This window comes from Lissotriton helveticus, chromosome 1_2, assembly GCF_964261635.1.
Source record: "Lissotriton helveticus chromosome 1_2, aLisHel1.1, whole genome shotgun sequence".
Taxonomy (NCBI): domain Eukaryota; kingdom Metazoa; phylum Chordata; class Amphibia; order Caudata; family Salamandridae; genus Lissotriton; species Lissotriton helveticus.
Genome location: NC_136058.1, coordinates 94,634,856 through 94,660,570, shown reverse-complemented (window position 1 = coordinate 94,660,570; position 25,715 = coordinate 94,634,856). Strand labels below are relative to the sequence as shown.

Below are 25,715 nucleotides of genomic sequence, written 5' to 3'. Positions count from 1 at the left end.
GTCTTGAGGGCAACCCTCTGGAGGGATTAAAGGAGGCTCCAAGGACACCATAGGCCGCTCCGTGCAGACTGGTGCAGTCACTCACTGAACAAGCCTGCAGGGGGATCTCTGTCCCTTTTCTGAACCTCAGGCACAGTGCCTCCTGCACAGAGGCAGATGGAGAGACTGATTTAGTCACTCTATCTTTTGCTAATCCCCTGCCCCAGGGCAGCATGAGTTTCAGCTCCCCTGAGGGCAGTGCATTGTTTGTATTAGGGGACCACTGGCCCGTTTTGCACCCAAGCACCTGTTTAAAAGTACACCATGACCCAAACGGTGACCATGCTCCATGTCCATAATACAAGTCCTGGTGTCCTGTAAACCAGAAATACTTGAAAGCCCGAAAAAAGAAAAAAAAAGTGTGATTTGTGTGAAATAGACACTTGCAGTTTTTATACACATTAAAGAATAGGGACTATGTTTTCTCGGTTAAATGCAACAAAATCTGTAGATAAAATAATGAAAAACATGGCTGATCAGTCGTGGTCTGTTGTGCCATTGCTTTTAGACTAAGTTAAGTTGTGCAGTATAGAGGTCTGATCTGTGGCACCGCTGAGAAGCAGCTTTGCTGCAGGTTCCAGCAGCTGGGATTCTTCCAGGATTAAATGTCCACTTAAGATTCCAGACTCACTTCATAAGTTATTGCCAGGTTTAAACGCGAGCTCTTAAAGGAGAAAATAACATTCCCTGAGGTGGTCTCAAGATGTCAAAAATGTCTGTCTTTGTTTTTGTTTCCTTGAAATAGCCCTCGATAGGAGGCCGCGGAATCAGATTGAGGCTAAGCTTTGATTGGCCCTCTTTAAATATTTACACTAGCCAATTGAAACATTGTAAATAAACACTGCGTAATAGAGCTGACCTCAGCCGAGGAGGCCATCTTGTGTTTACACTCGGATAGAAAGCCCCATTCGCTATTTTGTCTTGTCATTTTTCATACTAAGATAGCTTGTTTTTATGTATAAGAAGTTTCTGTTCTGCTGTCCGACCTCAGATGTACATTTTAGGGCAATTTTATTGATAAACAAACACGTTTTCCATAACCCAATACGGTTTGCATTCTGGGGAACTACATGGCGCCTTTTCCATGTCTATGGACATGGTGCAGGAGGACAGACAAGTGACAGATGCAGGAAGTGATCATTCTCTTTTCATTTCTAAAACAAAGCTGCTGTGAATTGCAGTGTGTTCAAAGGTTGAAGGGCCGTAGGGGCGGTACACGTGTATATTGCCCTCTTTGTAAGTGTGAGTGTTATTGGTCTACCCTGCGTGGCATTGCCCAGGATTCTTTAATAAAATTTAAAAAAGTAAAGACGTCAGCAGTTTCAAGTGTCATTTCTGGTGTAGCTCTTGGACCAATGAACTGAAAGCAGTATGTTTGGGTATATACACCTCAAGCTCCTTATTTACAAACTTGCCTTACTTTAGTGGAAGAATACTGTTCACATGTGCAGGATATTCACAACATAATGAGCACATTAGTTCTAATCCCTGATTGGCCATCAGTTTGCCATGGCCAGAACTACTTGCGCTATGGCAACATATGGGAAATGGGGTAGATTATTCTTTAAAATCACATAGGGGGTGTGGGGTGCACACCTTGACTTTGCATACATTTCTCAAAAATGTCATCCTATGCTTACAATGCTCCTCATTTTGCGTGCTCGTCGGTATGGTGCCAAACCCAAATGGCACCTGTGACAAAGTAGATAGAGGGGGCAACATGATGCTCCAACCGGCCGCACAGTTGCGTAGCGCCACTCTGGCAGGCAGTTTCTTTGCCTTAACATTTTAACCGATATTTGTCTCCATAAACCATTCTTGGTGTGTTTATCAAAATATTCAACCTTTACGTCAGTCCACACACGGGATATTATGCCATTTTCAAATTTCTAGTGTGAATGCTGTGCCCATCCGGACCTCTTGCTTAAACACGACAAATGCAGGGGTTCATCCAAAACAGCGTTTATTATAAAAACCAATGCATTTCGAGCATCAAGTGCTCTTCATCAGGGTACGCTGGAATCAATACAAAAACACATGTTCATTAACATCATCGCAATCCTTGGTGTCTAACATCTTCATACTATGTCAATACCTAATGCTTAATATCTCATTTATTGCCTGCCTCACATTCATTACGATCGAAAAAACCTTTTACGAAACACCCTCTGAATAATCATCTCAAACTGATCTCTGTTTTTAACGAGTTGATAACAACTGAAACAGGAACCCTCATCTAAATGTGGTCTTTACGTTAACATTTATCATTGCCTCCCAATGCATTATGCAATCCCACTACCTATTGGCGCCCCGCCTTATCCCTTACATTCTCTACTCACCCTGCTCACACCCCGTATTTCCCACTGAATGTGTACCCGCGTACATCATCAATCATTTCATCCCATTCTCTATACTCTCATATTTCCAACATTGGCCCACACCCCCCTACATTTCCTAACGATATTACCACTTTCATACTCAGAGAAAAAAACTATAAGAAAAAAACAAAAGAACTGTCGCCCTGTATTCACTGATACGATCATGTTTATCTTACAACAATATACCACTTTCTCCCGCATGCTCACACAACCGATTTCAAACCAAACGTTCAACTAACAATGATCTCACTGCTTCAATCAAATCCATCCACATACCTGTTTCAGGCGTTCTCGCCACTCCGTTAACCCAGTTTGTTTCACTAAATGTGCTTAGTGGCCACCCTTATTTAAATCCATCCCTCTCAAGACCACCCCTTCTAATTAAGGTTCTAATTACTGTTTTTTCCGCCATAAAGGCATTTTTTGTGCCTACAAATTCATTATAGATTATTCTTTGCCAGTTCCCCTGTTATGGTGATTGTGTATTTTTGCATTTAAGTTGCTGCATGACTTTATTAAGTATGTGCTATATAAAAACGCATAAATAAATAAAGTTAATTAATTGAAAACTTCCTGAACTAGTCTTTACATTTGATGCTCCAGACCACCTGCACTGTTATTTCTCATTTTTAGCAGCCATGGAAGCTCAATTTTGGAAACCATGTCCTCTAATGAATTCTCTCAAGCACCTGTTCGGTGGTGATCTCTCTATTTCTACTGTATGGACTCCATATTGTTCTGGTGTAACATCGCCACACGGTTGGAATCGGTTAGCCCCTGGCCAGACTCCATATAGTAATCTCTTGGTGGTTTACCAAATATATCCATTGAGTGGGGTTTCTGGGTAGGCTTCATTTAGTACACCCTGATGGCACGGCAGCGGATCTGAGAGATCGATTTCTACTGTCCCTTCTATATGCTAATTGTAGTTGTCCCTTAGTGGATTAATAGTGCGTCCACGGAGCCGGGCATCCTGGCTGGATTCCATATAGTAGTCCCATGTGGCTTGGAAGTGTCTTAGTTTGGTTGGACACTGAGACCCCATGCATGCACTCAATATAGTCCTCCCTGGGTGGATTAACAGAGCCCCTAGCGGGCTGAGCATCAGTAACTCCTCGGTCAAATCCATGCTGTATACTCCCGGATGGACTCCTCTGATGCACACCAATGGCGGCTACTTTTCCAATACAGTCCCCTCCTAGAGATGGTAACTATCTCCATGCACGAATAACGTTCATTCCCACCTTCTCTGCAACAGTCTAAATGTATGCTCAGTCACATTCACCATATCATTCACCTTGCCATGCAACACATCTTTAAATCTCACTAACCATATCAACACCGGCAAAACTGCACTTTGATGGGCACCCGGGACACGGAGTAAATTGGAATACTTAAGCTTATCGACGGGCATGAAGCATTGTATAGATAATACAAGTGGAGTAACTACCAACTGGAGCTTGTAGAGTTGGGCCTCACAGGCGATAGGAAAGGTCTATTCATATAGCAATGCAAAATAATAATGTATTTATTTTCAGTGGTGATGAAACCTATTTCTACATGAGACACACCTAAGAAGATGGCTTAAAAAAATGCTTGTTCTCTTTATTTCTCTTCAAACCTATTCATTCTTATTTTTTTACTACCTTTTAGTACTTGCTGACAACCTAAAATCCAACCCAGGAATTAAATGGCAGTACTTCAGCTCCGAGGAGGGTATTTTCACGGTCTTCCCAGCACACAAGTTTCGATGCAAGGGCGCTTACGAGCACCGCAGCAGGTAAGGCTGTTCTGTTATTTTCCTCACAGCGGTAACCCACTGAAATTACAGGGACAATCTGGAGTGGTGCGACTCTGTCGCCTCTGTGCTTGTTTGCACAGCGTACATCTAAGAGGGCAGGCTTCTTTGCAGTGTTCGGGGTGGCTCAAAGCTGTCAGTCATTATTTCTTCACGCCTTATAGGTAAAATATCACTCAGCAACAATGTTAGTGCTGTCTGATGACTGGAAAAATGCGTCAATAACAGATTTCTTTTGCCTGTGACTGTGCCAAACTCTGTTTTCTTTTACAGCTTTCGATGGCAGTGTATTTTTTTAAAATAAAATGTAATGCATTAGTATTTTTGTAGTGTCTGTATAAAAGGACAGGCTTACTTGTAATTGTATTTATATAGCGCTTACTACCCCTGACAAAGTGTTGAAGCGCTACCGGCGTGTAGCCAGCAACTCCGGAATCCAAAGGATTAGAGGTGGGTTAGTATAGGAAAATAGACGTTTTTAATTTGAGTGGTGGACATGGGAGTCTGTTAGTTTGATTGAATAGGATAAAGGAGCTCAGATGAGTCCGAGTGGAGGTAGAGGATATACTGAGAGAGGTATAGGAAGAGACAGTAGTGCATTGGAGGGAGTTGGAGGCTCTTTCTTTCTCTTTCTTTCTGCCTGCCTGTTCTGACAGACTTTTCGGTCTTTCTTTCTACAGTAAGAATAAAGTAATAAATATATAGATATATAACTCTATAGTAAGGGTATACATGTATAAAGAAAATGAGATATTAAGTAATGAAGTACATTCTCCTCTTGCCACTCTTGTGAATTAAATTACAAAGCCAACAAACTCTAATGCTTGAATTGAAACAAAGTAGCAATGGAGTATGTGCACAGTTGTTCAGCTGCTAGTTCTTCACACAACTTTGCCTTGGTTAAATATCCATTAAAACATCGATTTCTGTTTGCCAAAAGATATAGAAGAGGATATGTCAAATTCCAGTGCTTCATATACATTTACAAAGAGCAGCTAAACTGCTTGCTCTGGCAGCCTCCATGAACAAGAACACAGGTACAATTCAAATACAGGCAAAGATTCATAGCCCACCTGGCTGCAGATTGTTGCTCTCCTCGTCTGAAATGCTAAGTTCAATTGTATGTGGCAGGCTGCAACAAAACTTTCCTTAGACTCTTAAAAGTTAACCCTGGCAAAGTTAGTCTGCGTTTGTTTAGTACAGGGTTAATTAATCTCCTATAGGCTTGTAAGGGTAGGCTGTAGGTGACATGTTTTGTGGGAAGGCGGGGCTATAGAGAAGAGGCAGGTTTGGGGGGTTTCTACCAGAGGTTGTGTGGACTTCACTTGTCCAGAGATCGTGAATGTGGAAATCCCAAACTTTTTGATAACATTTCTGGAGATCTTCCAGCCCGTCTATTAAAGCTGAATCTGCTGAGTTTCACGAGGACTAATTTGGTTGATTGACACGTGGTGTTCAACTTGTCTAAATCAAATGTGCTAATTTTAAAGAACAGTAAAGGAGTTTGTTCTAGCCCCACAGTGAAACATATCTGTGCATTAACTTGCTAGCTTTCTCCTCTTGAGAACCTCTGATGAAGATGCGAACAGCAATGGCTTTTGCTGGACACGTTGATTTGAAATTCGACTCAAAAGCTCTACTGAAGACTAGTTTCTCGTTGCGGCCTTTTTTGCCGCATGTACAACTAAACAGTCTGTATGTTATGTATGAGCTCCCTGAAGATGCTTACATCAGATTGGCGACTTCGGTGGAGGGTCAAAAAATGTTCATGTATAGAAATAGATGAAACTTCTCTAGTTACCTTACATTTTTGTACACTCCTGTATCTATGTATGCCTTATAACGTGTATTACATAATGTCTGATATGTAACTCAGAAGGGAAATTGAAAGAAATGTGGTTTTTTTCAGGTATGAGGTGCATGAAAATTGATCACACAGCAGTTTAAATGTTGAGTGAGCAAGCAGCATAGTGTTTCGTGAACCTCTGTTACTTGGAATTGCATAGAAATAATGTAAAAGTGCATGGTGTATCACTAACACATTTGTTACCTAATATGTCCATACAGGTGTGATAATTGATCCAAAACTCAGTTTAATGTAGATTTTAGGCCATTCTGGGTCCAAGCTATGTGTGCTCATGTCAGGGATGACCCTTGCCTTTGAAGTTTGCCTTTTAATTGACCGCAGTCATTAGGTGATCTTACTACCTGGATTCAGATAGCATATTAAGCAAGACACAATGAAGGCTTGGAGTTTTGAGGTTACACAAATGTAATTTTAAATTTAGATTCATTGACCAACTAAAACGATTCTGGCCCATTCATTTTCAGAAGTCTCCACTAAAACATTATATGAAGATTTTGCTAACGGATATTCACTGCAGCCAACCTGTGTTTATAATATAATTTAATTAATTCTTTCATCTACAATTGGCAATTGATCACAACACTATTTTGCAGCATGAATCTTTTCCAGATTCACATGCTGTACATTATTCCGCCATCTAGTGGTTGGGTCTGTTTGGTGCATCTTGTGCACAATAAGGAATTCTTGCTGAAAAAAAACTTTAAGGCCATCTTACCAACAGGTTTACTGATCCTATCTCGGGCACAGGACACTGGGAAACCATGTGAGAAATAGCAGACTGTATGTTTGGGGACAGGGGGTCAGCAATTTAACCTTAAAGCGGCCGGAAGCCTCTTCCCATAGAGAAGGCTTCATGCATCGTACCTAGTATTTTGAGCCTGACATATCTGGTCATAAGGTGCGGTGCAGTTTTTGTAGATTCAGGGTAAGATCCATCTACGAAACGCTGCACAGCGGGCCAGCAGCCACCTTCTGGGGCCTCTGCAGCCCCGATAAGGTAAAGGTGCACAGCCAAGCACCGAGATCTCCAGGGTTACCAAAGTGGTAACCTGGGAGATCTGGTTAGCAAGTGAGGAGAGGTGCAGTTGGCTTGAGAATAATTAACTGGTAAGGTCAGAAGCGCGCCACAGAACTCACTACAGAAAACAAGACGTCATCTCAATCTAACTCGTAACCACTGGGCCGATGCCTTCATTACTTTTTTTCCCTTGGCCGTCTGCCAGTGCTGTAAATTTAGTCATCTACTGGCAGTGGCCTCCATTGCAAGTAGTTAGAATAATTCGACAGCCATTTACATCGGTTAGCTATGTTCAATAAAGGCTATTGGTGGCAGCTCATGGGAGCCATTGCAGCCATTCTCTTCATTGATGGAAACCCAGCACAGATAAATGGCAGTAACTCAGTGCTGGGTCAGGCTATTCCATTTCTGAACAAGGAAACAAGTTTTTTATGCTTTTGAACCATGCAACCAGACATTCCTTTAATTCGTTCTAGAATCCGACTCCTGATCCCGAAGTCAAAGCTGTCCAAGTGTTGTCATACCCATTAACATATCATTTAGAGAGTCTTTCATAGGCGTGTGTTAATGTCAAATGTAAATATTTGAGAAACAGCAGGTTTCTCTTCGAATTTTAATGAGCACAGATAGAGTTTCAACCTCTACTCACAAACTTTCCTCAGCATGTGCCTCCTTTGAATTACATTCCAATACATTAATGCTAAAATCTGCCTTGGCAAGAGAACCCGTCTCATGAGAAACCACATCTTCTGTGGCAATTCATTCCTTTTTCCCATACACTTACCCAGCCAGCTGCTGCAGTAGACTTTGCAGTATCAGCTTTTCGTGTTCAAGTAAAGCCCGCTTCCATGTAAACTTTGTTTGTGCTGCAACCATCCAAAACACACTACTGATAATAGGTTGCTATAAAACTATTTACTTATTTTCTACACCTTTAAAATGACTTGGTGTCTTAAAATTAATTCAAAGGAACTGTTGTTTTTAATTCACAATGCAGTTCAGAATACAGATGATAAACCTCAGATTTGAGTTTTTTTGTATCTGTGTCCACTTTTGCATACTACATATACGTGGGTTTGTGTGCATTTTAACATTTGAAAAGAGAAACCTGCCCAACTCACTTGCCAATTCCAAATCAAATTGGCATTAGAGAGTGGTCAGAACATCCCCCACACACCGACACAGGGGCTGCTAGACTGTACCTACACATAGGAACCGAGTCTTGGTTTAATGTACTAAAAAATCCTAAATAGGCATACGTTCCATCATGTCTTTCCATTCGTTTCTCTCCGATCTCACTTTCACAGTCCCTAGGTAAATCTTAGAGTAGAAGTGTGTGATACATTTCACACATTTACTAGTTGTGGATCTTGACATGTTCTTAAGAATGTTCCCAATGTATTTTGTCTGGGTGCAGGGACACTGCGAAATTCCCTAATGTATGCATTTTTAATGTACTTGTGAAGAGTTCTAAAACAGAGACCTGTGTAAAAACACATCTCTTGTTCTGGGTGGTTCCTGCTTGCCGTTAATACTAGAGCCCTTCAGCCTTACACATGATCGACTTTGGGTTTCTTTTATCCGTGTTTTTGACGAGCATGGTGTACAGAGGAAGAACCCAGTAGTGGTTCCATTCTTTTCTTTCTAAAATATATCAATCTGTCCAAATTGAATACTTTTATATTTGTGGCTTCATAATCATTTGTCATCTCACCCCTGTTCTTTTACTAATTCATTGCAGTATTTTGGGCTACTGGTATATTCATTAGTAAGTGAATAGACTGCACTTTTTCAGTGGATATCCTCCCACAATTAAGTTGATATCCTACAATCAACTCGTACAAAAATCCAGTATTTATTTTTTTAATCTAATGCCTGCGTTACTTATATTTGACTCAACTGCTCTTGCCATCAACATACAAAACTATTTTTTTGTGTTAACTGCCCTTCGATCTCAGTGGAATATGATCACTTGCACCAACAATAGAGGGTTCACTCCACACTCCGTAAATAACCGTATCGCTAATGTTGACAAAACAATGACATTCCCATTGCACCTTCTCAAGAAAGTCATCTTTTTTGATCCAAGTCTTCAGAATAAATGGACACTCGTTCAAACTATCTCAACACAGATGGAGGGGAATGTACTAGTCCTCTTCCTTCAATCCAATCTCCTCTGTAAAGCCATGCTTTGTTTGACAGCTCCACTGTTAATGCAAGTGAGATAAATAGATCATATCACTCACATGCCTTGTATTCTCCTCTGGTTGCTTCTTGGCGCTCACCTCAAAATCAAAATGTGCTTTATCTGTACAACTGCCCATTTCAGGTAACAATTTTAATGAGTCGAGACACTGCATCTCACGGGAGACAGAAAAGAACCAAAGTCTCATTCTGCCTCAACGTCCCAAAGGTGCAAATGTCAAACACATTATAGCAAGTTTTATCCTTCTCTGATTTAATTAGAAAGGTTGTCTAAGGGGCTATTGATCTTCATGAAATGCAAGGAGATCAAAGCTGCAGTGAAATAGATTACGATGCAGCATCCAATGAACAGCGTAGGCACCAATTTTCTCTTTCTATGATCAGAACTGAACCACCTTCCGAGTGCTAATTTGATCTTCCATCCAGCTCCTTTCTGCCCCTCCTGAAAAATTCCCCACCCGCCACGCTTGTTTGCAACCTGCATCTTCTCCAAAGACAGCTTCAACTTTGTGACTTCAGCTCCATAAAGCCGTGTGTACTAGCATGCATCATTATTTTGAGATGTTGCCATCTGCAGGCAGGCACAATGGTAGGACACCAACATGCTAGAACTCAACAAGATCCACAAATAAATATGGAAACATCCCTCTCCTAATTGTCCCATTTTGTGTGTGTGTGTGTGTGTGTGTGTGTGTATATATATATATATATATATATATATATATATATATATATATATATATAAACATATATATATATATATATAAACATATATATATATATATATATATATATATATATATATATATATATATATATATATATTTATTTATTTATTTATTTGTTCAGATTTGTGTAGAGCGGCTAATCACCCTTGAAGGCCTCTAGCTGCAGTTCCTAGACACGAAGGAGATTACGTGATTTGCCCAGAATCACAGGATGTTGAGCCGACGCAGAGACTCGAACCAGGACCCCCAGCTCCAAAGTCTACAACTCTGGCCTTTACGCCACGCCCTCTTGGCTGGCAAATGGTGACATGTAATGCATGTCAGAGGTTCCACCAATCAGTGACATTCCAGTGACATGAAGGTGTTTTTGAAGTGTGAATCTTTTCTGGATTTAGAGGCATAAGGGTGGTTATCTTGATGGCTTACATGCGCATGTTGCTTTTCTAACTTTGAAGACTGCTGTGGACCGGTGTTTGCTATAATGGTCTGGGTCGGGACATATGTGACTATTGCACAAATGTTTCTACAATTAGTTCACCATTTGAGGAATGTTGCATTGTGGTTAATTATGCTTCTTTAGAAACAATACAATACAACAGATTTGTGTTTTTGTACCGACTTCCTCTTTTGGTTACAGAAAAATAGTTCCCAGAATTTCCCCCCAAAAAATTTAAATGAGAAAATGCAATTTGAGGAGCATGCTGTGAAATTATGATTGTACAAGGCACAGTGCAAAGTGTTGTCATTGCATCCTGGAGGCCTGCATAAGACAGGACGCCTTGCACATAAGATGGCGGTAGTGGCTCAATTAGATATTTTCCTAAAGAAAGATGCTGACGTTCACTTTAAGCCGCGGGTCTGTTTGGCACACTGTCTTTTGTGTACTCAAAAGGAGGATGCGCTTCCTTTTAATTTTAATTAAGTTTCCTGGAACCTGCAATCTTTTGAGGTTATTAAACATTGTGTGTGTGTGTGTAAAACTGGCATCGATGATGAAAGAAGCCGTCCTTGGAATCCTTTTGAATGTGCCCGGATATATATTTTTAAAAAAAAAGTAAATAATACAGCACCTGCAAAGCAGTTACCATAAACTTCAAGGACATATTGTACGTTTGTCATGTCTTCTTTTTAACCTGTTTATTCTTGTAAAAACAATTCTGTAAATTTTTTGTAGAATAAAAATAAAATGTTAAATAACTTTTTACTTTTTAGCTGTCCCAGTATGTGGGGATTTAATCAATTCATTTTCTGGTTGATTTAGGCCGGTCTATGTTTCTACTGTCCGACCACAATCCAAGCATATTGTGGTCCTTCTGGACCATGGCGCGTCGGTCACCGAAACCCAGCTTCAGATTGCCAAAGATGCCGCCCAGGTCATTCTCAGCGCCATCGATGAACATGATAAGGTGAGATCCTGGCCAGTGCCACACGTCCTATTTCAAGATAGTGTATATCATTTCAACAATTAACTTTTTGCATTTACACATTTTCTTGCAGTAAGCTTGGGTGTTGTAGTTTAAAGTGCTTCATGCTCTGTTTTTTCTGCAATTTTATATAAATGTATATATTCAGCTATTTTTCAAATTTAAAAAAATCATTGATATTTGTGTTTGGCTTTGCCTCGCGCTGTCGCCTTTAATGCAGGAACAGGATTGGGAGTTAAGAGGCTGTGGTGGGTGATGTGAGGTTTGGTTTTTTTTTTCGTTTTTTTTCCCCGAGTTTTATATAGCGCGAACTAGAACCGAACCGAATCAGTTATCAGAGCGCTTTACATAACACCAGTTACGTTACATGAGGACAAACTCTACTGCAATCCTGAGTAGTGGCTTATTTTTTGATGTGTACACTGCAACATTATACCGGCAAGTTATGACTGTGTCATATTGCTCATTTGACAAAAGTTCCAGGAATCAGAATTGGCATAAACTTAGAAATCAGTCCTCCAGAATCAGATACTTGGCTAGCATACATTTTGTAGTTTTTTTAATTTATTTTGCAAGCAAATGAGAAAAAGTCAAATATATTTAGTTTAAAAAAAGGTAAAGCTAAATGTGTGTCCCTGCACCCAGACACACCAGCCCAGGCACCGTAGTGCACTCCTTTTCTGGCTCCTGGGCATACACGGTCAGGCGAAATGCAGTCACTCAGAGTGCAAGTCTGCAACTGGATTAATTGGGCTGCCCCAATGCTGTATGAAAGAAAAATGTGACATTAGTACAAAACAATGCACAAAGAGAGCTCACTGAAATTCCCTGTATTTATGTATCCACTTTTACAGATTTTTTCCCCCCGTAAAACAAGAGCTTGGAGAGTCTAGGCCAGACCTAAACATAAAAAGTTGCCAATCCAGTATCAACAGCCACCAGTGCTCTCAATATTTCACTGTGGGCAGAAGGTGAAGCAATTTGATCCCTAAAACTAAGTTGATTAATATTTGTACGGCTGCTGGATGAATTAAATTAAAAAATGTATCTTTCATGTTTGTGAATATGATCTCTTGGTCTGTTTTATTTCTCCTAATTGCGTGGCGTGCTTGTGAGCCATAATTGCTCCAGTTCCTCAACAAGTTTCCTTGCACTGTACAGTCATGCCACCTGGGCTGCTTCTCTCCCCCACACACTCTCACCATATGTTGAGTCCTTCTGACTATGTCAGCCCTCCCAGAATAAGTACCTCAATCCCCCTGTCCCATGTGCACTGAGACGCACCATATGGATCTGGGCTCTCATGCCCCATCCCTTTGTTTGTGGGCTCCAAGCCGCCTTTGATGAAAATTGCTATTTTCAGATTTGTGGCACAGAAAAGATTTGGGGTCTACCCCTTGGATGAGACTGGCACCTCACCTGGCTTGTAGGATTGTGCTCTCGCCAAAACAGAAGGTGCCTCAAAGCTCTGAGTGATTCTGAGGATCGTCCAGCAAAGAGAAGCAACTAGGGTTTACGTCCAGCGCTCATTTATGAATTTTTAGATATTTTTGGCATGCTCAGAAACTTTCCTAGGAACCCCTGTTGGTTATTAGGTCTGTCAGCTCTGGAAAGGCCGATTTGGGTATTTGTTTGCGCTTTATAAAACCTAATAATAATTTTATAATGTGATATGAGACCATGAATCCCAGTCTGTAAATACAGACCAGGCCTCCCCTAAATAGACTTTAGTCTAGTTCGGCTTTGTGTAATCTTTTGCTTGCTGTCTCTTTTCCTAGATTTCGGTGATAAGTGTGGCAGATGCGGCAAGAACCTGCTCCCTGGATCAGTGCTACAAGGCCTTCCTCTCGCCTGCCACCAGCGAGACCAAAAGGAAGATGTCTACGTTTTTAGGCAGCATTAAGTCATCCGACAGCCCTACCCAGCATGCTCTGGGGTTTCAAAAGGCCTTCCAGTTGATCCGAAGCACGAACAATGGCACAAAACAACACCCAAGTAAGTTTTTAATCAAAAAGGATGTTTTGAAATATATATCGATATAGTAAAAACAAAATTGAAAGGGCATCCTGAGTGACCTGGTGGGCAGAAGGATGCGCACTCGTGTGTGGAATGGATGCTGGTGACATGATGAAGATTGGTGCCTGCCTGTTGGATTTCAGGCTCGAGTGAGTAAAGCTCAGAACTGCCTGCTGACTTCCATGTGACCAGGATCTCCTCCCGTTGTATACTGAGCTCTTCCCAGGGACTGCTGCCAGGGGTTGCTGGTGGCGAGGGTGGTTTTGCCTCACCCTCAGTTAAACTGTCAGGGCTGTGGGACAGTGCTGACAGGTCAGGGAAGGCTGTGCAACAAGTGTCTGTGGTCTTGAGGCTCAGCCGCAGAGGAAGATTGACAGTCAGTATCGCTTCCTGCTACTGCAGTAAAATACCAGAAAGAACACTACACCAACACTTTCCCCTCAGGGACTGTATTTGGAGACTTTGCACCTGAAGGGACGAAAAATAGTATAGTGGTGAGTGATAGTTTTGGGGTTCAGAAATGTGTGGCTTTTTCAATCTGCCAAGTGTAAATCTGTACTTGAAAAACTTATACTGTACAGAGGAATGCTGTGTTTTAATAATGTTTGTTGGGTATAGATTCTTTTCTTCAGGCCCTTACGTTATGCTACATGGCAGCAAACTAAAAAAATATCTTAGGAAAGAGTGCTCCAGTTGGCACCAATTGTGAATCTAATGTTTAACCCGCGCGTGTACACAGTTTTGTATAGAAGCCGAGCGTAAGATGCAAAAATAGTATTGTGCATATCTATGCAGTCACTGCACATTGCATTCTGCAGTCAGTGATTGCTGGCGCGTTGGGCCTTTCTGTGTAGAGTAGAATACTGATGGTGTGGGAGCTGCCATGATATGTTGACGCACCAGGTATGCAGTTAGCAGGTAGAGAGCTCTGGCCTCTCACGCCGGTACTGTAGGGCAGTGCCAAAATCCACATCTTGCTGCCAGGTATAGGCCCAGTTCCTGACAACAGCTGGAAAGACTGACCGCATGGAGAGGCAGCCGCGGCGTGGTGTTAGTTGAAGCACGCAGAGGGGTTGTACTTTTCTTTTTCCTGGGGTGTGTGTGATGCAGGTTCGAAGTTGAGGTTTGAGTCTATTCTGCCCTCTGTCTGCTGTATGGGATTCACCAGGCCTGAGGTGGGCTCACCAGGTGGGGTTCACACATTCACGCGCCACCCCCAGGCGACCTGGGCTACCTTTCCGGAAGAGGAGGGCCAATCCCATCCAGTGCTGCTACCTATTGTGCAGCAAACCAGATAACCTTGCAGCATAAGGAAGGGGGTACCTTGTGTTCTGGTAAGCTAGAGCCAGACCCCAGGATGTGTGCTGGTTTCTCTTCTTAGGCTGTAGTTCGCTCACACTGAGGACCATAGGTTGCTCATCGGCAGCTGTTCATGTGGGGGAAAGCCTCTTTGGATTACTACCAGGTGCGACAGGAGATGCGAGGCGGAGCTACGAAGGGCCACGGTTAACTTGTCCCAGACTGTTGTGCTGGTAAGGCCTTTCTTACCGTTACTCACGTGTGGCTCATAAATGTGAGGCCATGCTGTGTATGGATTGAGGTCAAGCTGTGACTGGGCATGGAAGTGTGAATGTGGAGCAAAACAGAGCCAAGCAGAGATTAATTCACCTGAAATTAGTTACGAACATCCATAGAATATACTTTACTGTACTCCAAGAACACTTGTGGCGAGTTGATATAGAAAAAGAAAGTGGGCGATAATAACACTACGAAGGTCACAGCTGAAAATTAGATAGGGCTGAACTTACTAATAAGCGGATATCTGGCACCACAAACACTCTCCCACCCCACCGCCACACAGCTCCCTTGCTCCTGTGTGGTAACTTCCTGGACTTTGCTGACACTCCCTTGAGGCACTGCTCGCCCACTCTTTATTGAACAGGCCTGCATCACTTTGTGGTTAGGTTTGTACTATGCAAGTCCAAATACATGCACTCTACGTCATGTAGTATAATTATTCAGTTTCAATTTACATAAATAAGAAGAGAATCCATTGCCACAAAACTTCAAAAACTGCAGGCATAACAAATGAAAGTACCATTCCGTACATCTACTGCATTAACTAAGTCGTCTAAAATGTCCTTTTCCTTAAACACTGATATTTTCTCCTCCTACTATTGACTTGGACATTATTATTTTGTGTAATTGTTTCCTCGTACAACTTTTGGATAGTTCAGCTCCTAATGTCTCCTAATATTCGTTTATGTAAAGTTAACAACTCCTCTTGCTCTTGGGGGGTGTTACTGTCTGCATCTACCATCCCCACTGTGGGCAGCAGATCCATACATAGCAGTAAGTTTGAGAGCCTCACAGAGGGCTTCACGTATAGGGATGAATAGGGTTAAACACCCTCCTCTATGGACATACCTAAAATAACTATTTGGTCTTTAGGGCCAAAACATCTGCATCCATTGAATACACTCCAGCATCGTGGTTCTTCAGTACCAATTTGAGTTATATTCTTATGATGTTGAAATCCCTAAAGTGTGTTCCTAATTCCATACAAATGTAATATTTCCCATACCCAAGCAAATGTCCCCTCCCCTTTGTTCTTCTTTTTCCTAACCCATCACTAATAAAGTGCCTGATCTTGCTATAGTGAGCTCAACATATTCTTCAATATTTCCTATTAAAGAGGGTTGCAAATTTACTTCTGTTCCTCTTTTTCTAACTTTTTAAATCCAGCTTCAAATACTTTGAGCTCTTTTGAGTTATAAATTAGGACTAAGGAACCAAACCACTGCCTCAAACACAATCTTCCTTCTTGCTACCAGCGAATGCACTTGCATGACTCCCCGTGATCAATTATCTCATAAAATACTAAGTAATCAATACTTTTTGATGCAGTATACGATTCCAGTGATGTCCATGCATTCAATATCCATATTGCCTATTATTCTGTTCTGAATATCAGGGTTCTTTAAGGTTTCACTCCCTCCATGACACCTCTAGTGATATCAGAGGTGAGTGATAAGCGTTTCATATGTATGCATTATAAACAGCAGTGGATCTAATCTCCTTCATGACTGACACCAATCGTACTGTATAGAGGACCAGAGGTACTTTCCCTTCCAGACAGCATCACTCATCTAAGTGTTGCTATGCGTTTCACTACAAATTTTTAATAACAACTTTTTTTTTTACAGAGTTTTATAGAGCGCGAACTTGACCCTAATCGGGTATCAGAGCGCTTTACATAGCACCAGTTGCGTTACATGAGGACACGTTCATTTTTGTTAGGCACGGGGAGATTAAGTGATTTGCCCAGAATAACAGGAAGTTCAGCGCCATTGCCGAGACTCGAACCCAGTTCCCCAGATTCGAGGTCGACCACCCTAGCGGTTAGGCCAACTCCTCTCCCACTTTGGAGAACAGATTGTTTTCCTCTTAACAAAATTTAGAGATTTATAATAATAATAATTCCAATTTGTAAAGCACGAACATATTTATCACCCTTAAGGGTTTCAAGGCTCTGGGGGCCATCTAGAAGATTAAGCGGAGTTTTTTTTCGGATGGGCTGGGGTACATTGCACGGCTAGGGGACGTTTTTTAGGGCTCAGGGCTGGGAGGGGTCTGGGTAGTGTTTAGGTCTGGGGTGGGGAGGATTACACTGCCGGGGGACAGTTTTTAGGGTTCAGGGCAGGGGGAGCCGGGTGTCATCTTTACCTCGTATGCCTTTACCAAATTAGTTGTAAAGACACGGTTGTGGTTGAGACCGTATGGTTTAAGCACGCGTTGTTGAGTCATGCGGCGTTCTGTCATACAACCCCTATCAATTCTGTGCACCCTCCTGCACACACACGACTATTGACTTCTTTCTTTTTGTCCTCACTTGCTCATTTTTAGACGACTTACCTTCGTCAGTACAGCAGAATTTACCTTCCTTAAACGTTCTTTGAAATTAAGGGAATGATGTCCTGCGCCAGCGGTGAGGCGCGCTGTCCGGGATAAGCCGGTAGCAAAAGATCTATAAGTTATAGGGAAGACCAAGTTCTGGGCGTCTATAGAATGACTTGTTTTGGGGAGCATTTAATATATCTAACGTTTCTCAGATTTTGTTGAATTGCTTTCTCTACGTCAAATGGTTGATTTGGTTACAAGAGATCTAGAAGTGTACTTCCTTTTTGAAGTACAATTTGAAGCCAATCTTTTAATACCTTAATTACACTTGCATCCCTTCAAATGAAACTTTAAACTATGCAGAAGTATTTTTTTTGTATTACTGCGCCTCCTGTAAAAATAGCAAATTAAATGTTATCCGAAGGGATCTTTAAAAACCTTCTACTATTTTGCAATGTGCTTTGCTTCCAGGTATATTAAAAAAAAGGCACAGAGAGGTCTGTCTGCTGCGATACTTGGAGCAGTTCTCGTTCCAGTGGGAAGGAATTTGTCCTAGCAGCTTTAGCAACTGACATTTTCTGTAGGGGGGCCTGTTGAGGACAAATATAGGCCGCATCCTTGCACAATATAGACACAATCTATATCCTTTTGGAACCTAACTCCGGCTTTGGAAACGTCCCAAAAGCTCACTGCGCTGAAGAGTGAAAAATCCCTAGGCATCGTGCCAGTGCAATAATGAACAATGACATGCCACCCCAGACATGCCCACGTAAATCCCAGTGGCTTTCATGCTGTCATCTGGGTGAATCTGAAAGCCGTTCTTCAGATCTCCTCGTCGTCCTTTTATTCATGGACGTGGGGCTGGGGGGGCAAACTTGGCACAGCGTTCAAAAAGGAGGCGGCAAACAACACTAGCAAACATAAAAAAAGAAAAAACAATGCACCCTGACCTGCTAATGTGGGGCAGAGCGACATGAAAGGGCCGTATTCGCACCCGGCATGTAAATGATACAGCAGCGCCTCAGCGTTCAGCAGTAATGCAACACGCAGAGCTTTGAAAATGTCTTTTCTCCTTTAAGAATGTACATCAGAAAATTTTAACTTGAACTACCAGCAAAGTGTGTGTGTGGGTGGCCTGAAAGTTCCGAGGCTGATGCTTTGTCTAGTGAGCTTCATTTAAAAGTCAAAATGTCCTGTGTGTGTAATGCATTTAGTACTCTATATTGCTGCTTCAACCCGCTAGATTAATTTTCTTTATTGCCTATTTTTCCTGCTTTGTCGAGTGGCCTGTTCTTTATCCCTTCAAATCGTAACCATAACTAAAAACTGCTATCACTACCGCACCTGTTTGGTTTGTTTATTTATCTATTTTTTATGGAGTTAACTTGACCCATGGGTGTCGGAGTGGTTTACGCTGGAAACCATATTTTGCTTACCTCAGTAGAGCATCAGCAACAGGTAGAAAATAGCCACACAAAATCACCAGAATACAAACGTAAATAGTGTGCAGTCGCTAGAAGTCTGTGCTCTTACGAAAGCAGATGGGCCTGAGGCTGGGACGGCCACTTCAAACTCAATGCGACCAGGAGGCATTCTGGCTCAACAAGGCTAGTCAAAGAAGAATCTCCATTGGTCTCCTGCGTCATTTATTTTTGGAACTCCAAAAATGATTGTCACACCAGGTGCCACCAGCGCTAAAGCCAGCCCTGTACGGTTCGAATATTCCTCTGCCCTTTTTTTTTAAAAACAGTTTTATATAGCTCCAACTTGACCCGAATCGGGGATCAGAGCGCTTTACGTAGCACACATTAATTTTTGTTAGGCACTGGGAGATTAAGCGATTTGCCCGGAATCACAGGATGTTCAGCGTCATTGCAGAGACTCGAACCCAGTTCCCCAGATTCGAGGTCGACCGCCCTAGCCGTTAGGCCAACTGTAATCCCCTTGTGTAGCTGTTGAAGCAGAGCTTCACTCTCGTCTATTTGATGTCTATTTGATGTCACTCAGAACCCCTCAGTGAAAAACAGTTCTGTAATTCACTTATTACCCAGCTATAATTTTACATATAAGTAAGGATTAAAACAGTTTGTGTTTTCCGCTTTACAAAAGAAATGAATTGCAGCTAATCTTGCTCCTGAGTGGATTGTGCTTTTGCCATCCCACATGCAGACTGAAGAAAGCATGTTTCAGGGGGAAAATATATAAAGTGTGTGTGTGTGTGCATGTATATTTATATATATATATAATTGCTTTGTCAATCATTCATTAGACATGTTAACATTTCAGATTTCAGTAACAGTTTTGAGCAGAAAACAATTCTCTCTACCATCAAATCCCAATAAGCAACAATTAATGAAAACATTTGACTTCAAAAGTTTTATTTGTATGTATTTCTAATGCATGATTCTGATACTATATCATTTATTTATTTGCACAACGCAGATTAACACTGGGACATCTTGGTGCGACGTCCTGTGTGAAGGGGGGGGGATCTGAGGGCAGAAGAAGGAAGGGCAAATTAGCACAAAGTATAGCTTTTTGGCCTCTTGCAGAACAGTAGATTAGAGGTGGTTTGCTGAAGCTCAAGAGTAAGGTTAATGCAGTGTTGGACCCAGGAAAACTGAATGGTCATCCACCTAGAAAGGTGCAGTAAACATGGGGAACTAACATGTGTACCATGCCACCTGATATAAGCTATCTGGTCGAGATGCAATAATGGAGAAGGGAGGATAGCATCTTAGGTGCAGCACTGTCTATGACTCGGTGAACAATATAAAGATCCTTGAAATGAATTAGCCGGCATCAGCGAAGAGCACAGCATGCTTCTGAAACATGGTCAGTTTTCCTGAGGGTCAGACCCTAAGCAGACAGCCATGTTTTGTATTCTCTGTAGTTTGACAATCTGGTAGCCTGAGAGGCCAAGGTAGAGGGTATTTCTATAGTCAAGATGCAAGAGTATGGTAGCCTGGATTAGGGTGTCCTGCTTCCCTGAAGAGAAATGGAAGGATTTCCTTAATATTTTCAAAAGGAAAGAATCAAGATGTGCAAGTTTTCTGTATCTGGGCAGTAAACCATATCTCATGATAAAAAAGATATACTTTTTTTTTACTTCCTTGTCCAGGGCTGGAAGTCCACCCAACAAAATAGGCCAGAGAGCTTAGCTTCATACTAAAGAGATGTCCACAACCAGAAGAATTTCTGTCTTGTACCTTTTCAACTTGAGTGAACTGACTGCCTTTTCAGGATAAAGAGTGGGTGGCATTATGATATTTAAGAAGAGTTATGATCTTGCCAGCATATGACACTAGTTGAAAGCCAAAGCTGCCGTTCAGCTCCCTATGTGGGTGGACATAAATTGGGAATAAAGAGGACCTTCGGGCACACCTCCGTTCAACAGCCACTCCTTGAACTGAAAAGGAGGGCGAGAGACCGAGTCTGAACTGAAAGAATGTATACAAATCACTGCATTTCTGATGTAGTCAGGCCAATCCCTTTGTGTTGGCTGATTAGAGCAGACTGGTTTCCCACACCAAAGGCAGCAGAAAGGTCAACCAGTAAAAGGCCAGCGAGGTCACTGCGGTCTCAGAGAAAACAAATGGAATGCAGAGCTCCCACTAAGCTGGTCTCAGTTCTTTGGCTGGCTCACTGGCCAAATTTGATCTGACCAAGGGGTTCAGACTTTTCCAGTCTTTCCACAAGCACCATGCTTCACTGTGTTCCATGAGCTTCAAGAGGGCTGGAAGAAGGGTGGTGGGTCTAAAATACTTCATCTTATTCGGAACCTGGACAGTTTTTTATATTTACTTGGGAGAAACAATGACCTTCTTACAGATCTTTGGGAATGTTCCTTTCTGGGCTGGAGAGAGAAGTTGATAGCTGCACATAGGATCAGGGCTAAGCCCGGAGATAGAGATCATTAAAAGGCGTGGGTGGTCGGATGACCCTGACTTCAGGTTTTGGAGCACGGTTAGAACCTCCATAGTGTACATGCAGGGAAGCTGGCTCATCGGAACAGGTGTGAGGGTTCCTTGGAATGTCTCCTGGAATAAGACCGAGAGAGCATGACCGCATTCAGTCTGTTCAAAGATTTTCATGATTTTATCATAAAAGAGAGCTAGGTTGTCATGTATGGCATGAGAGGGCACCACCTGGTGTAGCTAGGCAGTCCGAAACCATGAAGGCGCGAGCCACTGTAAATAGGTCACAAGTTGGTTTTGACAAGAATGCCAGATGGGGCGAGAAGTCAAATGGGAAGGAAAGGAATGTCAAATGGGAAGGGATGATAGGTGGGAAGAGATGCCGGGTGGTAAAATATAAAAATATGTTTTGTGACACCTACTTATGGTGAGTACGTCTGCCTCCAGGCTTTCTCAGTCTGCCTGGTTCCTAAGCGTTCTTGTTTGAGTTCATGGGTGAACCATTTGTTGGTGTGTCTACCTGCACAACAAAAGCTTTGTTTTACAGTTGAGTGACACAAAACGATTACTAAGTGTAACAAGTTGTTGAATTAGCTGGGCCTTTATCTCGAAATTCTTAAGAAAGGAAATGTTGATGAGGGTGCCAGGTGGCAAGAAAGAGTTGCACTGATTCCATTTTCAAAACCTGAGCTTAAGTTGGAAGACATGCTTTCTATTTCCATACCTTTGTCCTCCCACTCCCATCTTCAATTAGCCCACCTTCCCTTCCTCCTTTGCTGTTCTATATCCCTGTGTAAATAAGTGCTTTCTACTACACCTGCGGCCACTATTGGTACATTTAGCTTTATGTTCCCTAATGGCCCATTCCATTCCTGCATACCTCAGTCCCATGTCGTACACGTATACATAATGCTTTCTCATAGCAAATACATAGGGATCTTGCATTAAAAAAATAAGTTAATTTTGTTCACAATTTTATTTAGATACAGACATGGTAATTGTCTACCTGTCAGCTGGAATTACATCAAAGGATTCATCAGAAGAGGAAAAGAGAGCTACCCTTCGAGTGATAAATGAAGAGAATGGTTTCCTTAATAATTCCGTTATGATTCTCACCTACGCAGTTATGAATGGTAAGAAATGTATTTTTACTTGCACTGTGAACCTTCTTTCAAACTTGGTATCAGTAAACCACTATGATGACCACAGCATCACCCTTAGAACAAGTTCTCAAGACCAGACCACATGCCTGCTGCCTCTTCTTTGCTCATCCTGTATATTTTGCATGGATTCCTTTGCTTGGCCCTTATATGTCTATTGTGAGTTTTCGTTTTCATAGTTGCCGGGGTTCTTTTTAGTAGTAGATCTCCAAGTTTGCTAGGAGTATGGTTCCAGGCTTCTTTCTGTAAAGTCTTGTGAACTCCTAAAACTTATTAATCTGCACCAATGATGGAACATTTACCTGCATGTTCACTTTTTCTTTTAGAATTGGGCCCATAATTTATTTTCATGTTGCTCATTATGGTACCCTAAGGGTTTTACTGAGAGTATCCATTGTTAATCCTTCAAATATTTGCATAGAGAGCACATAAAACTATAGAAGTGCTAGAGGAGTCACTCCGTAATCTGTTTTATACGCCTGTGAGGATGTGTGTGTGTGTGTTTATGAAAAAGGGAAGGTACCTTAGTCCTATATTCTGCCTAATGCTATGGATGCTTTGGGAGGGCTAAATAATTATTGGTGAGTTCTGTTATATTGCTCTCTGGAGGTGTTTTGTTGATAACTTCCTATTACATCTAAACCTTCGTGCGTCCTATCTAACCATAGCCAAGAGATAGGGTAAAGTGACAATACCTAGAGGCAAAGATTTGTTTTCCAAGATCCTAGAGCTGGTCATGGTGGAAAGACAGATGCTAATTCTAGAAAATAACATTGCAACCTCTTAGGTTGACTGTAACCTTCTGCCTCCCCTCTGAAATTCCAAATTCTGGGAGCTAAAGTGCCTGCGTTACTTAAAGGTAATTCGTATTATCCCTCATGATTATCGCCACAACTCTTCCTACTTTGCTCTTACTGGCCCAATCTCTTCCAACGAAGAGCGACATAAAGCCCTTGACTTTGACTTCAGACGGGCCATACTACCCTGTTGGTGCCCTTGTGGTTTACATGCCAGAATGAAAGCAAAGCCGTGTGAACTTACAGCCATAAGTTCTACCAAGGGGGGTTTGGACGGACGTTGGAGGGGTTGTTGATTTAGAGTGTGTGGGTGATGGGCAGTTTTTGGGGACCTCCCACCAACTTGGTTAGGTAAATTTGTAGGATGTGGATGTTTAGAATAATTTCATTAAAAACAGGTAAACCCTAATGGGGGATCTTGACTTTGTGGAGGGGTCTCCAGGTATCTATTTAAATACTTGGAGCAGGCCAGTGGGCCGGCCAATCCATCTGCTAAAACATGAAATTAACCAAATATAGGCCACTGGGGCTACTCTTTGCATTACATAATGTATTTAGTCAGTCCATTTCGGTAAGAGGTAGTCCCTTTTTAATGTTGAGTCATAAGTTATTGTTGGCATTACAGGTTTTGGGTTATCGTGCGACCTCGGTATGTTGACATCAGAGCCCCTCAGGGCAACAACATGTGGGCTGCCCAGTTTGCTCCTTCAGGCTTCCCACTTTGCTGATTTCCTGCTGAGATGATGGTCCTTTGGGTCAGTCGCCTTCCATGCAGAACTCATCAGTCACCTGTAGAATTACTGTTATGTTGACGTCAGATTACTCATGGGAGACAAAGTATAGCTAAGGAGCAGGGTTGAGACCACAGCTATTCCTCTTGCTCACTCAACACTTCTACCATTGAACGGAGTACGCTTTGGGCCCAATACCGAAACACAGTTCCCCATTTACTAGATTTCTTCTTTAGGTAAATGCCATGCTCCAAGCTAAACGATACAGTTTTAAAGAAAGGTACGGTTCAGTGTTGTAGTTGAAGGGGTGATGCACCGTTACATCGCAACTTTTACAACGGGAGGCTTTTACAACGGAATTTTTACAACGCAGGATCTATTACATCGGATGCCATTACAACGCATGGCATTACATAGCAGATGCTATTACAACGCATGGCATTACATCGTAAGTATAAGTAAGTATTTAATTTTTTAAAATTTTATTAATATTAATTATAATTAAATATATTTATTTGTTTTTTAATATTATTAATTTATTATTTATTATATTAATTAAAATAAAGTACAGGTGTACAGGGGTGTTTTTAGGTTTCAGGATAGGGTTTGGGTTTTGGGATACAGGGGTGTTTTTAGGTTTCAGGGTAGGGTTTGGGTTTTGGGGTACAGGGGTGTTTTTAGGTTTCAGGGTAGGGTTTGGGTTTTGGGGTACAGGGGTGTTTTTAGGTTTCAAGGTAGGGTTTGGGTTTTGGGGTACAAGGGTGTTTTTAGGTTTCAGGGTAGGGTTTGGGTTTTGGGGTACAGGGGTGTTTTTAGGTTTCAGGGTAGGGTTTGGGTTTTGAGGTACAAGGGTGTTTTTAGGTTTCAGGGTAGGGTTTGGGTTTTGGGGTACAGGGGTGTTTTTAGGTTTCAGGGCAGGGTTTGGGTTTTGGGGTACAGGGGTGTTTTTAGGTTAAATTAAATTAATTATATTATATTAATTACATTTCTTAATTAAAATAATTAAATTAAATACATTATTTTAAATAATTTAATTTAATTACAATTAAAAAAATATTTAAATTAAATTAATTTCATTATATTAATTAAATAAAATTAATTACAATTTTTATTAAAATTAATTTAAATAAATAGATTTAAATTTATTAAATAAAATTAATTACTATTTTAAAATGTATTAAAATTAAATTAATTAAATTAATTAAATTAACTTAATTACATTTTTTTTAAAAAGGTATACTTACCTATACTTACGATGTAATGCCATGCGTTGTAATAGCATCTGCTATGTAATGCCATGCGTTGTAATGGCATCCGATGTAATGGATCCTGCGTTGTAAAAATTCCGATGTAACGGAATGCGTTGTTATAAACCGCGTTGTAGTGACACCAATCCAGTTGAAGGCAGCTGTCAGCTTTGGTTTTTCACAAGATACAAGTTTGCAAGCAGATAGCTACCTTTCTGTCACTCATTTGACTCCCAGGCCTCTTGACTTTATTACATGCTGAGCTGGGTGTGTCCGTAATGCAGTTAGTCTGTGTGCTTGGCAAGGTCCAGAGCAGCTCATGCTCCTCCTTCCTCCTAATCAAGGAAACTCAGTGAAACAACCAGAAAAAGACAAATGTAAATTCTTGTGCCAATTCTTTTTTCTCTACAGTTGCTCACCCTTTTCTCCACATTCAAAGTTCTCATATGCGTTGTTGTGTTCTGGATCACAGTTCATGCCTTTACCCATG

General features: G+C 41.5%; 1 protein-coding gene across 1 annotated transcript in view; it reads left to right on the top strand.

The window, feature by feature from the left end:
- Positions 1-25,715, top strand: part of CACHD1 (cache domain containing 1) — a 373,745-nt gene that overhangs the window by 231,300 nt on the left and 116,730 nt on the right. The window contains exons 5-8 of the mRNA XM_078669174.1: positions 4,071-4,197; positions 11,295-11,439; positions 13,236-13,452; positions 22,274-22,423. Coding sequence (XP_078525300.1) covers positions 4,071-4,197; positions 11,295-11,439; positions 13,236-13,452; positions 22,274-22,423 — 639 coding nt within the window. The remainder of the gene's footprint in view (positions 1-4,070; positions 4,198-11,294; positions 11,440-13,235; positions 13,453-22,273; positions 22,424-25,715) is intronic.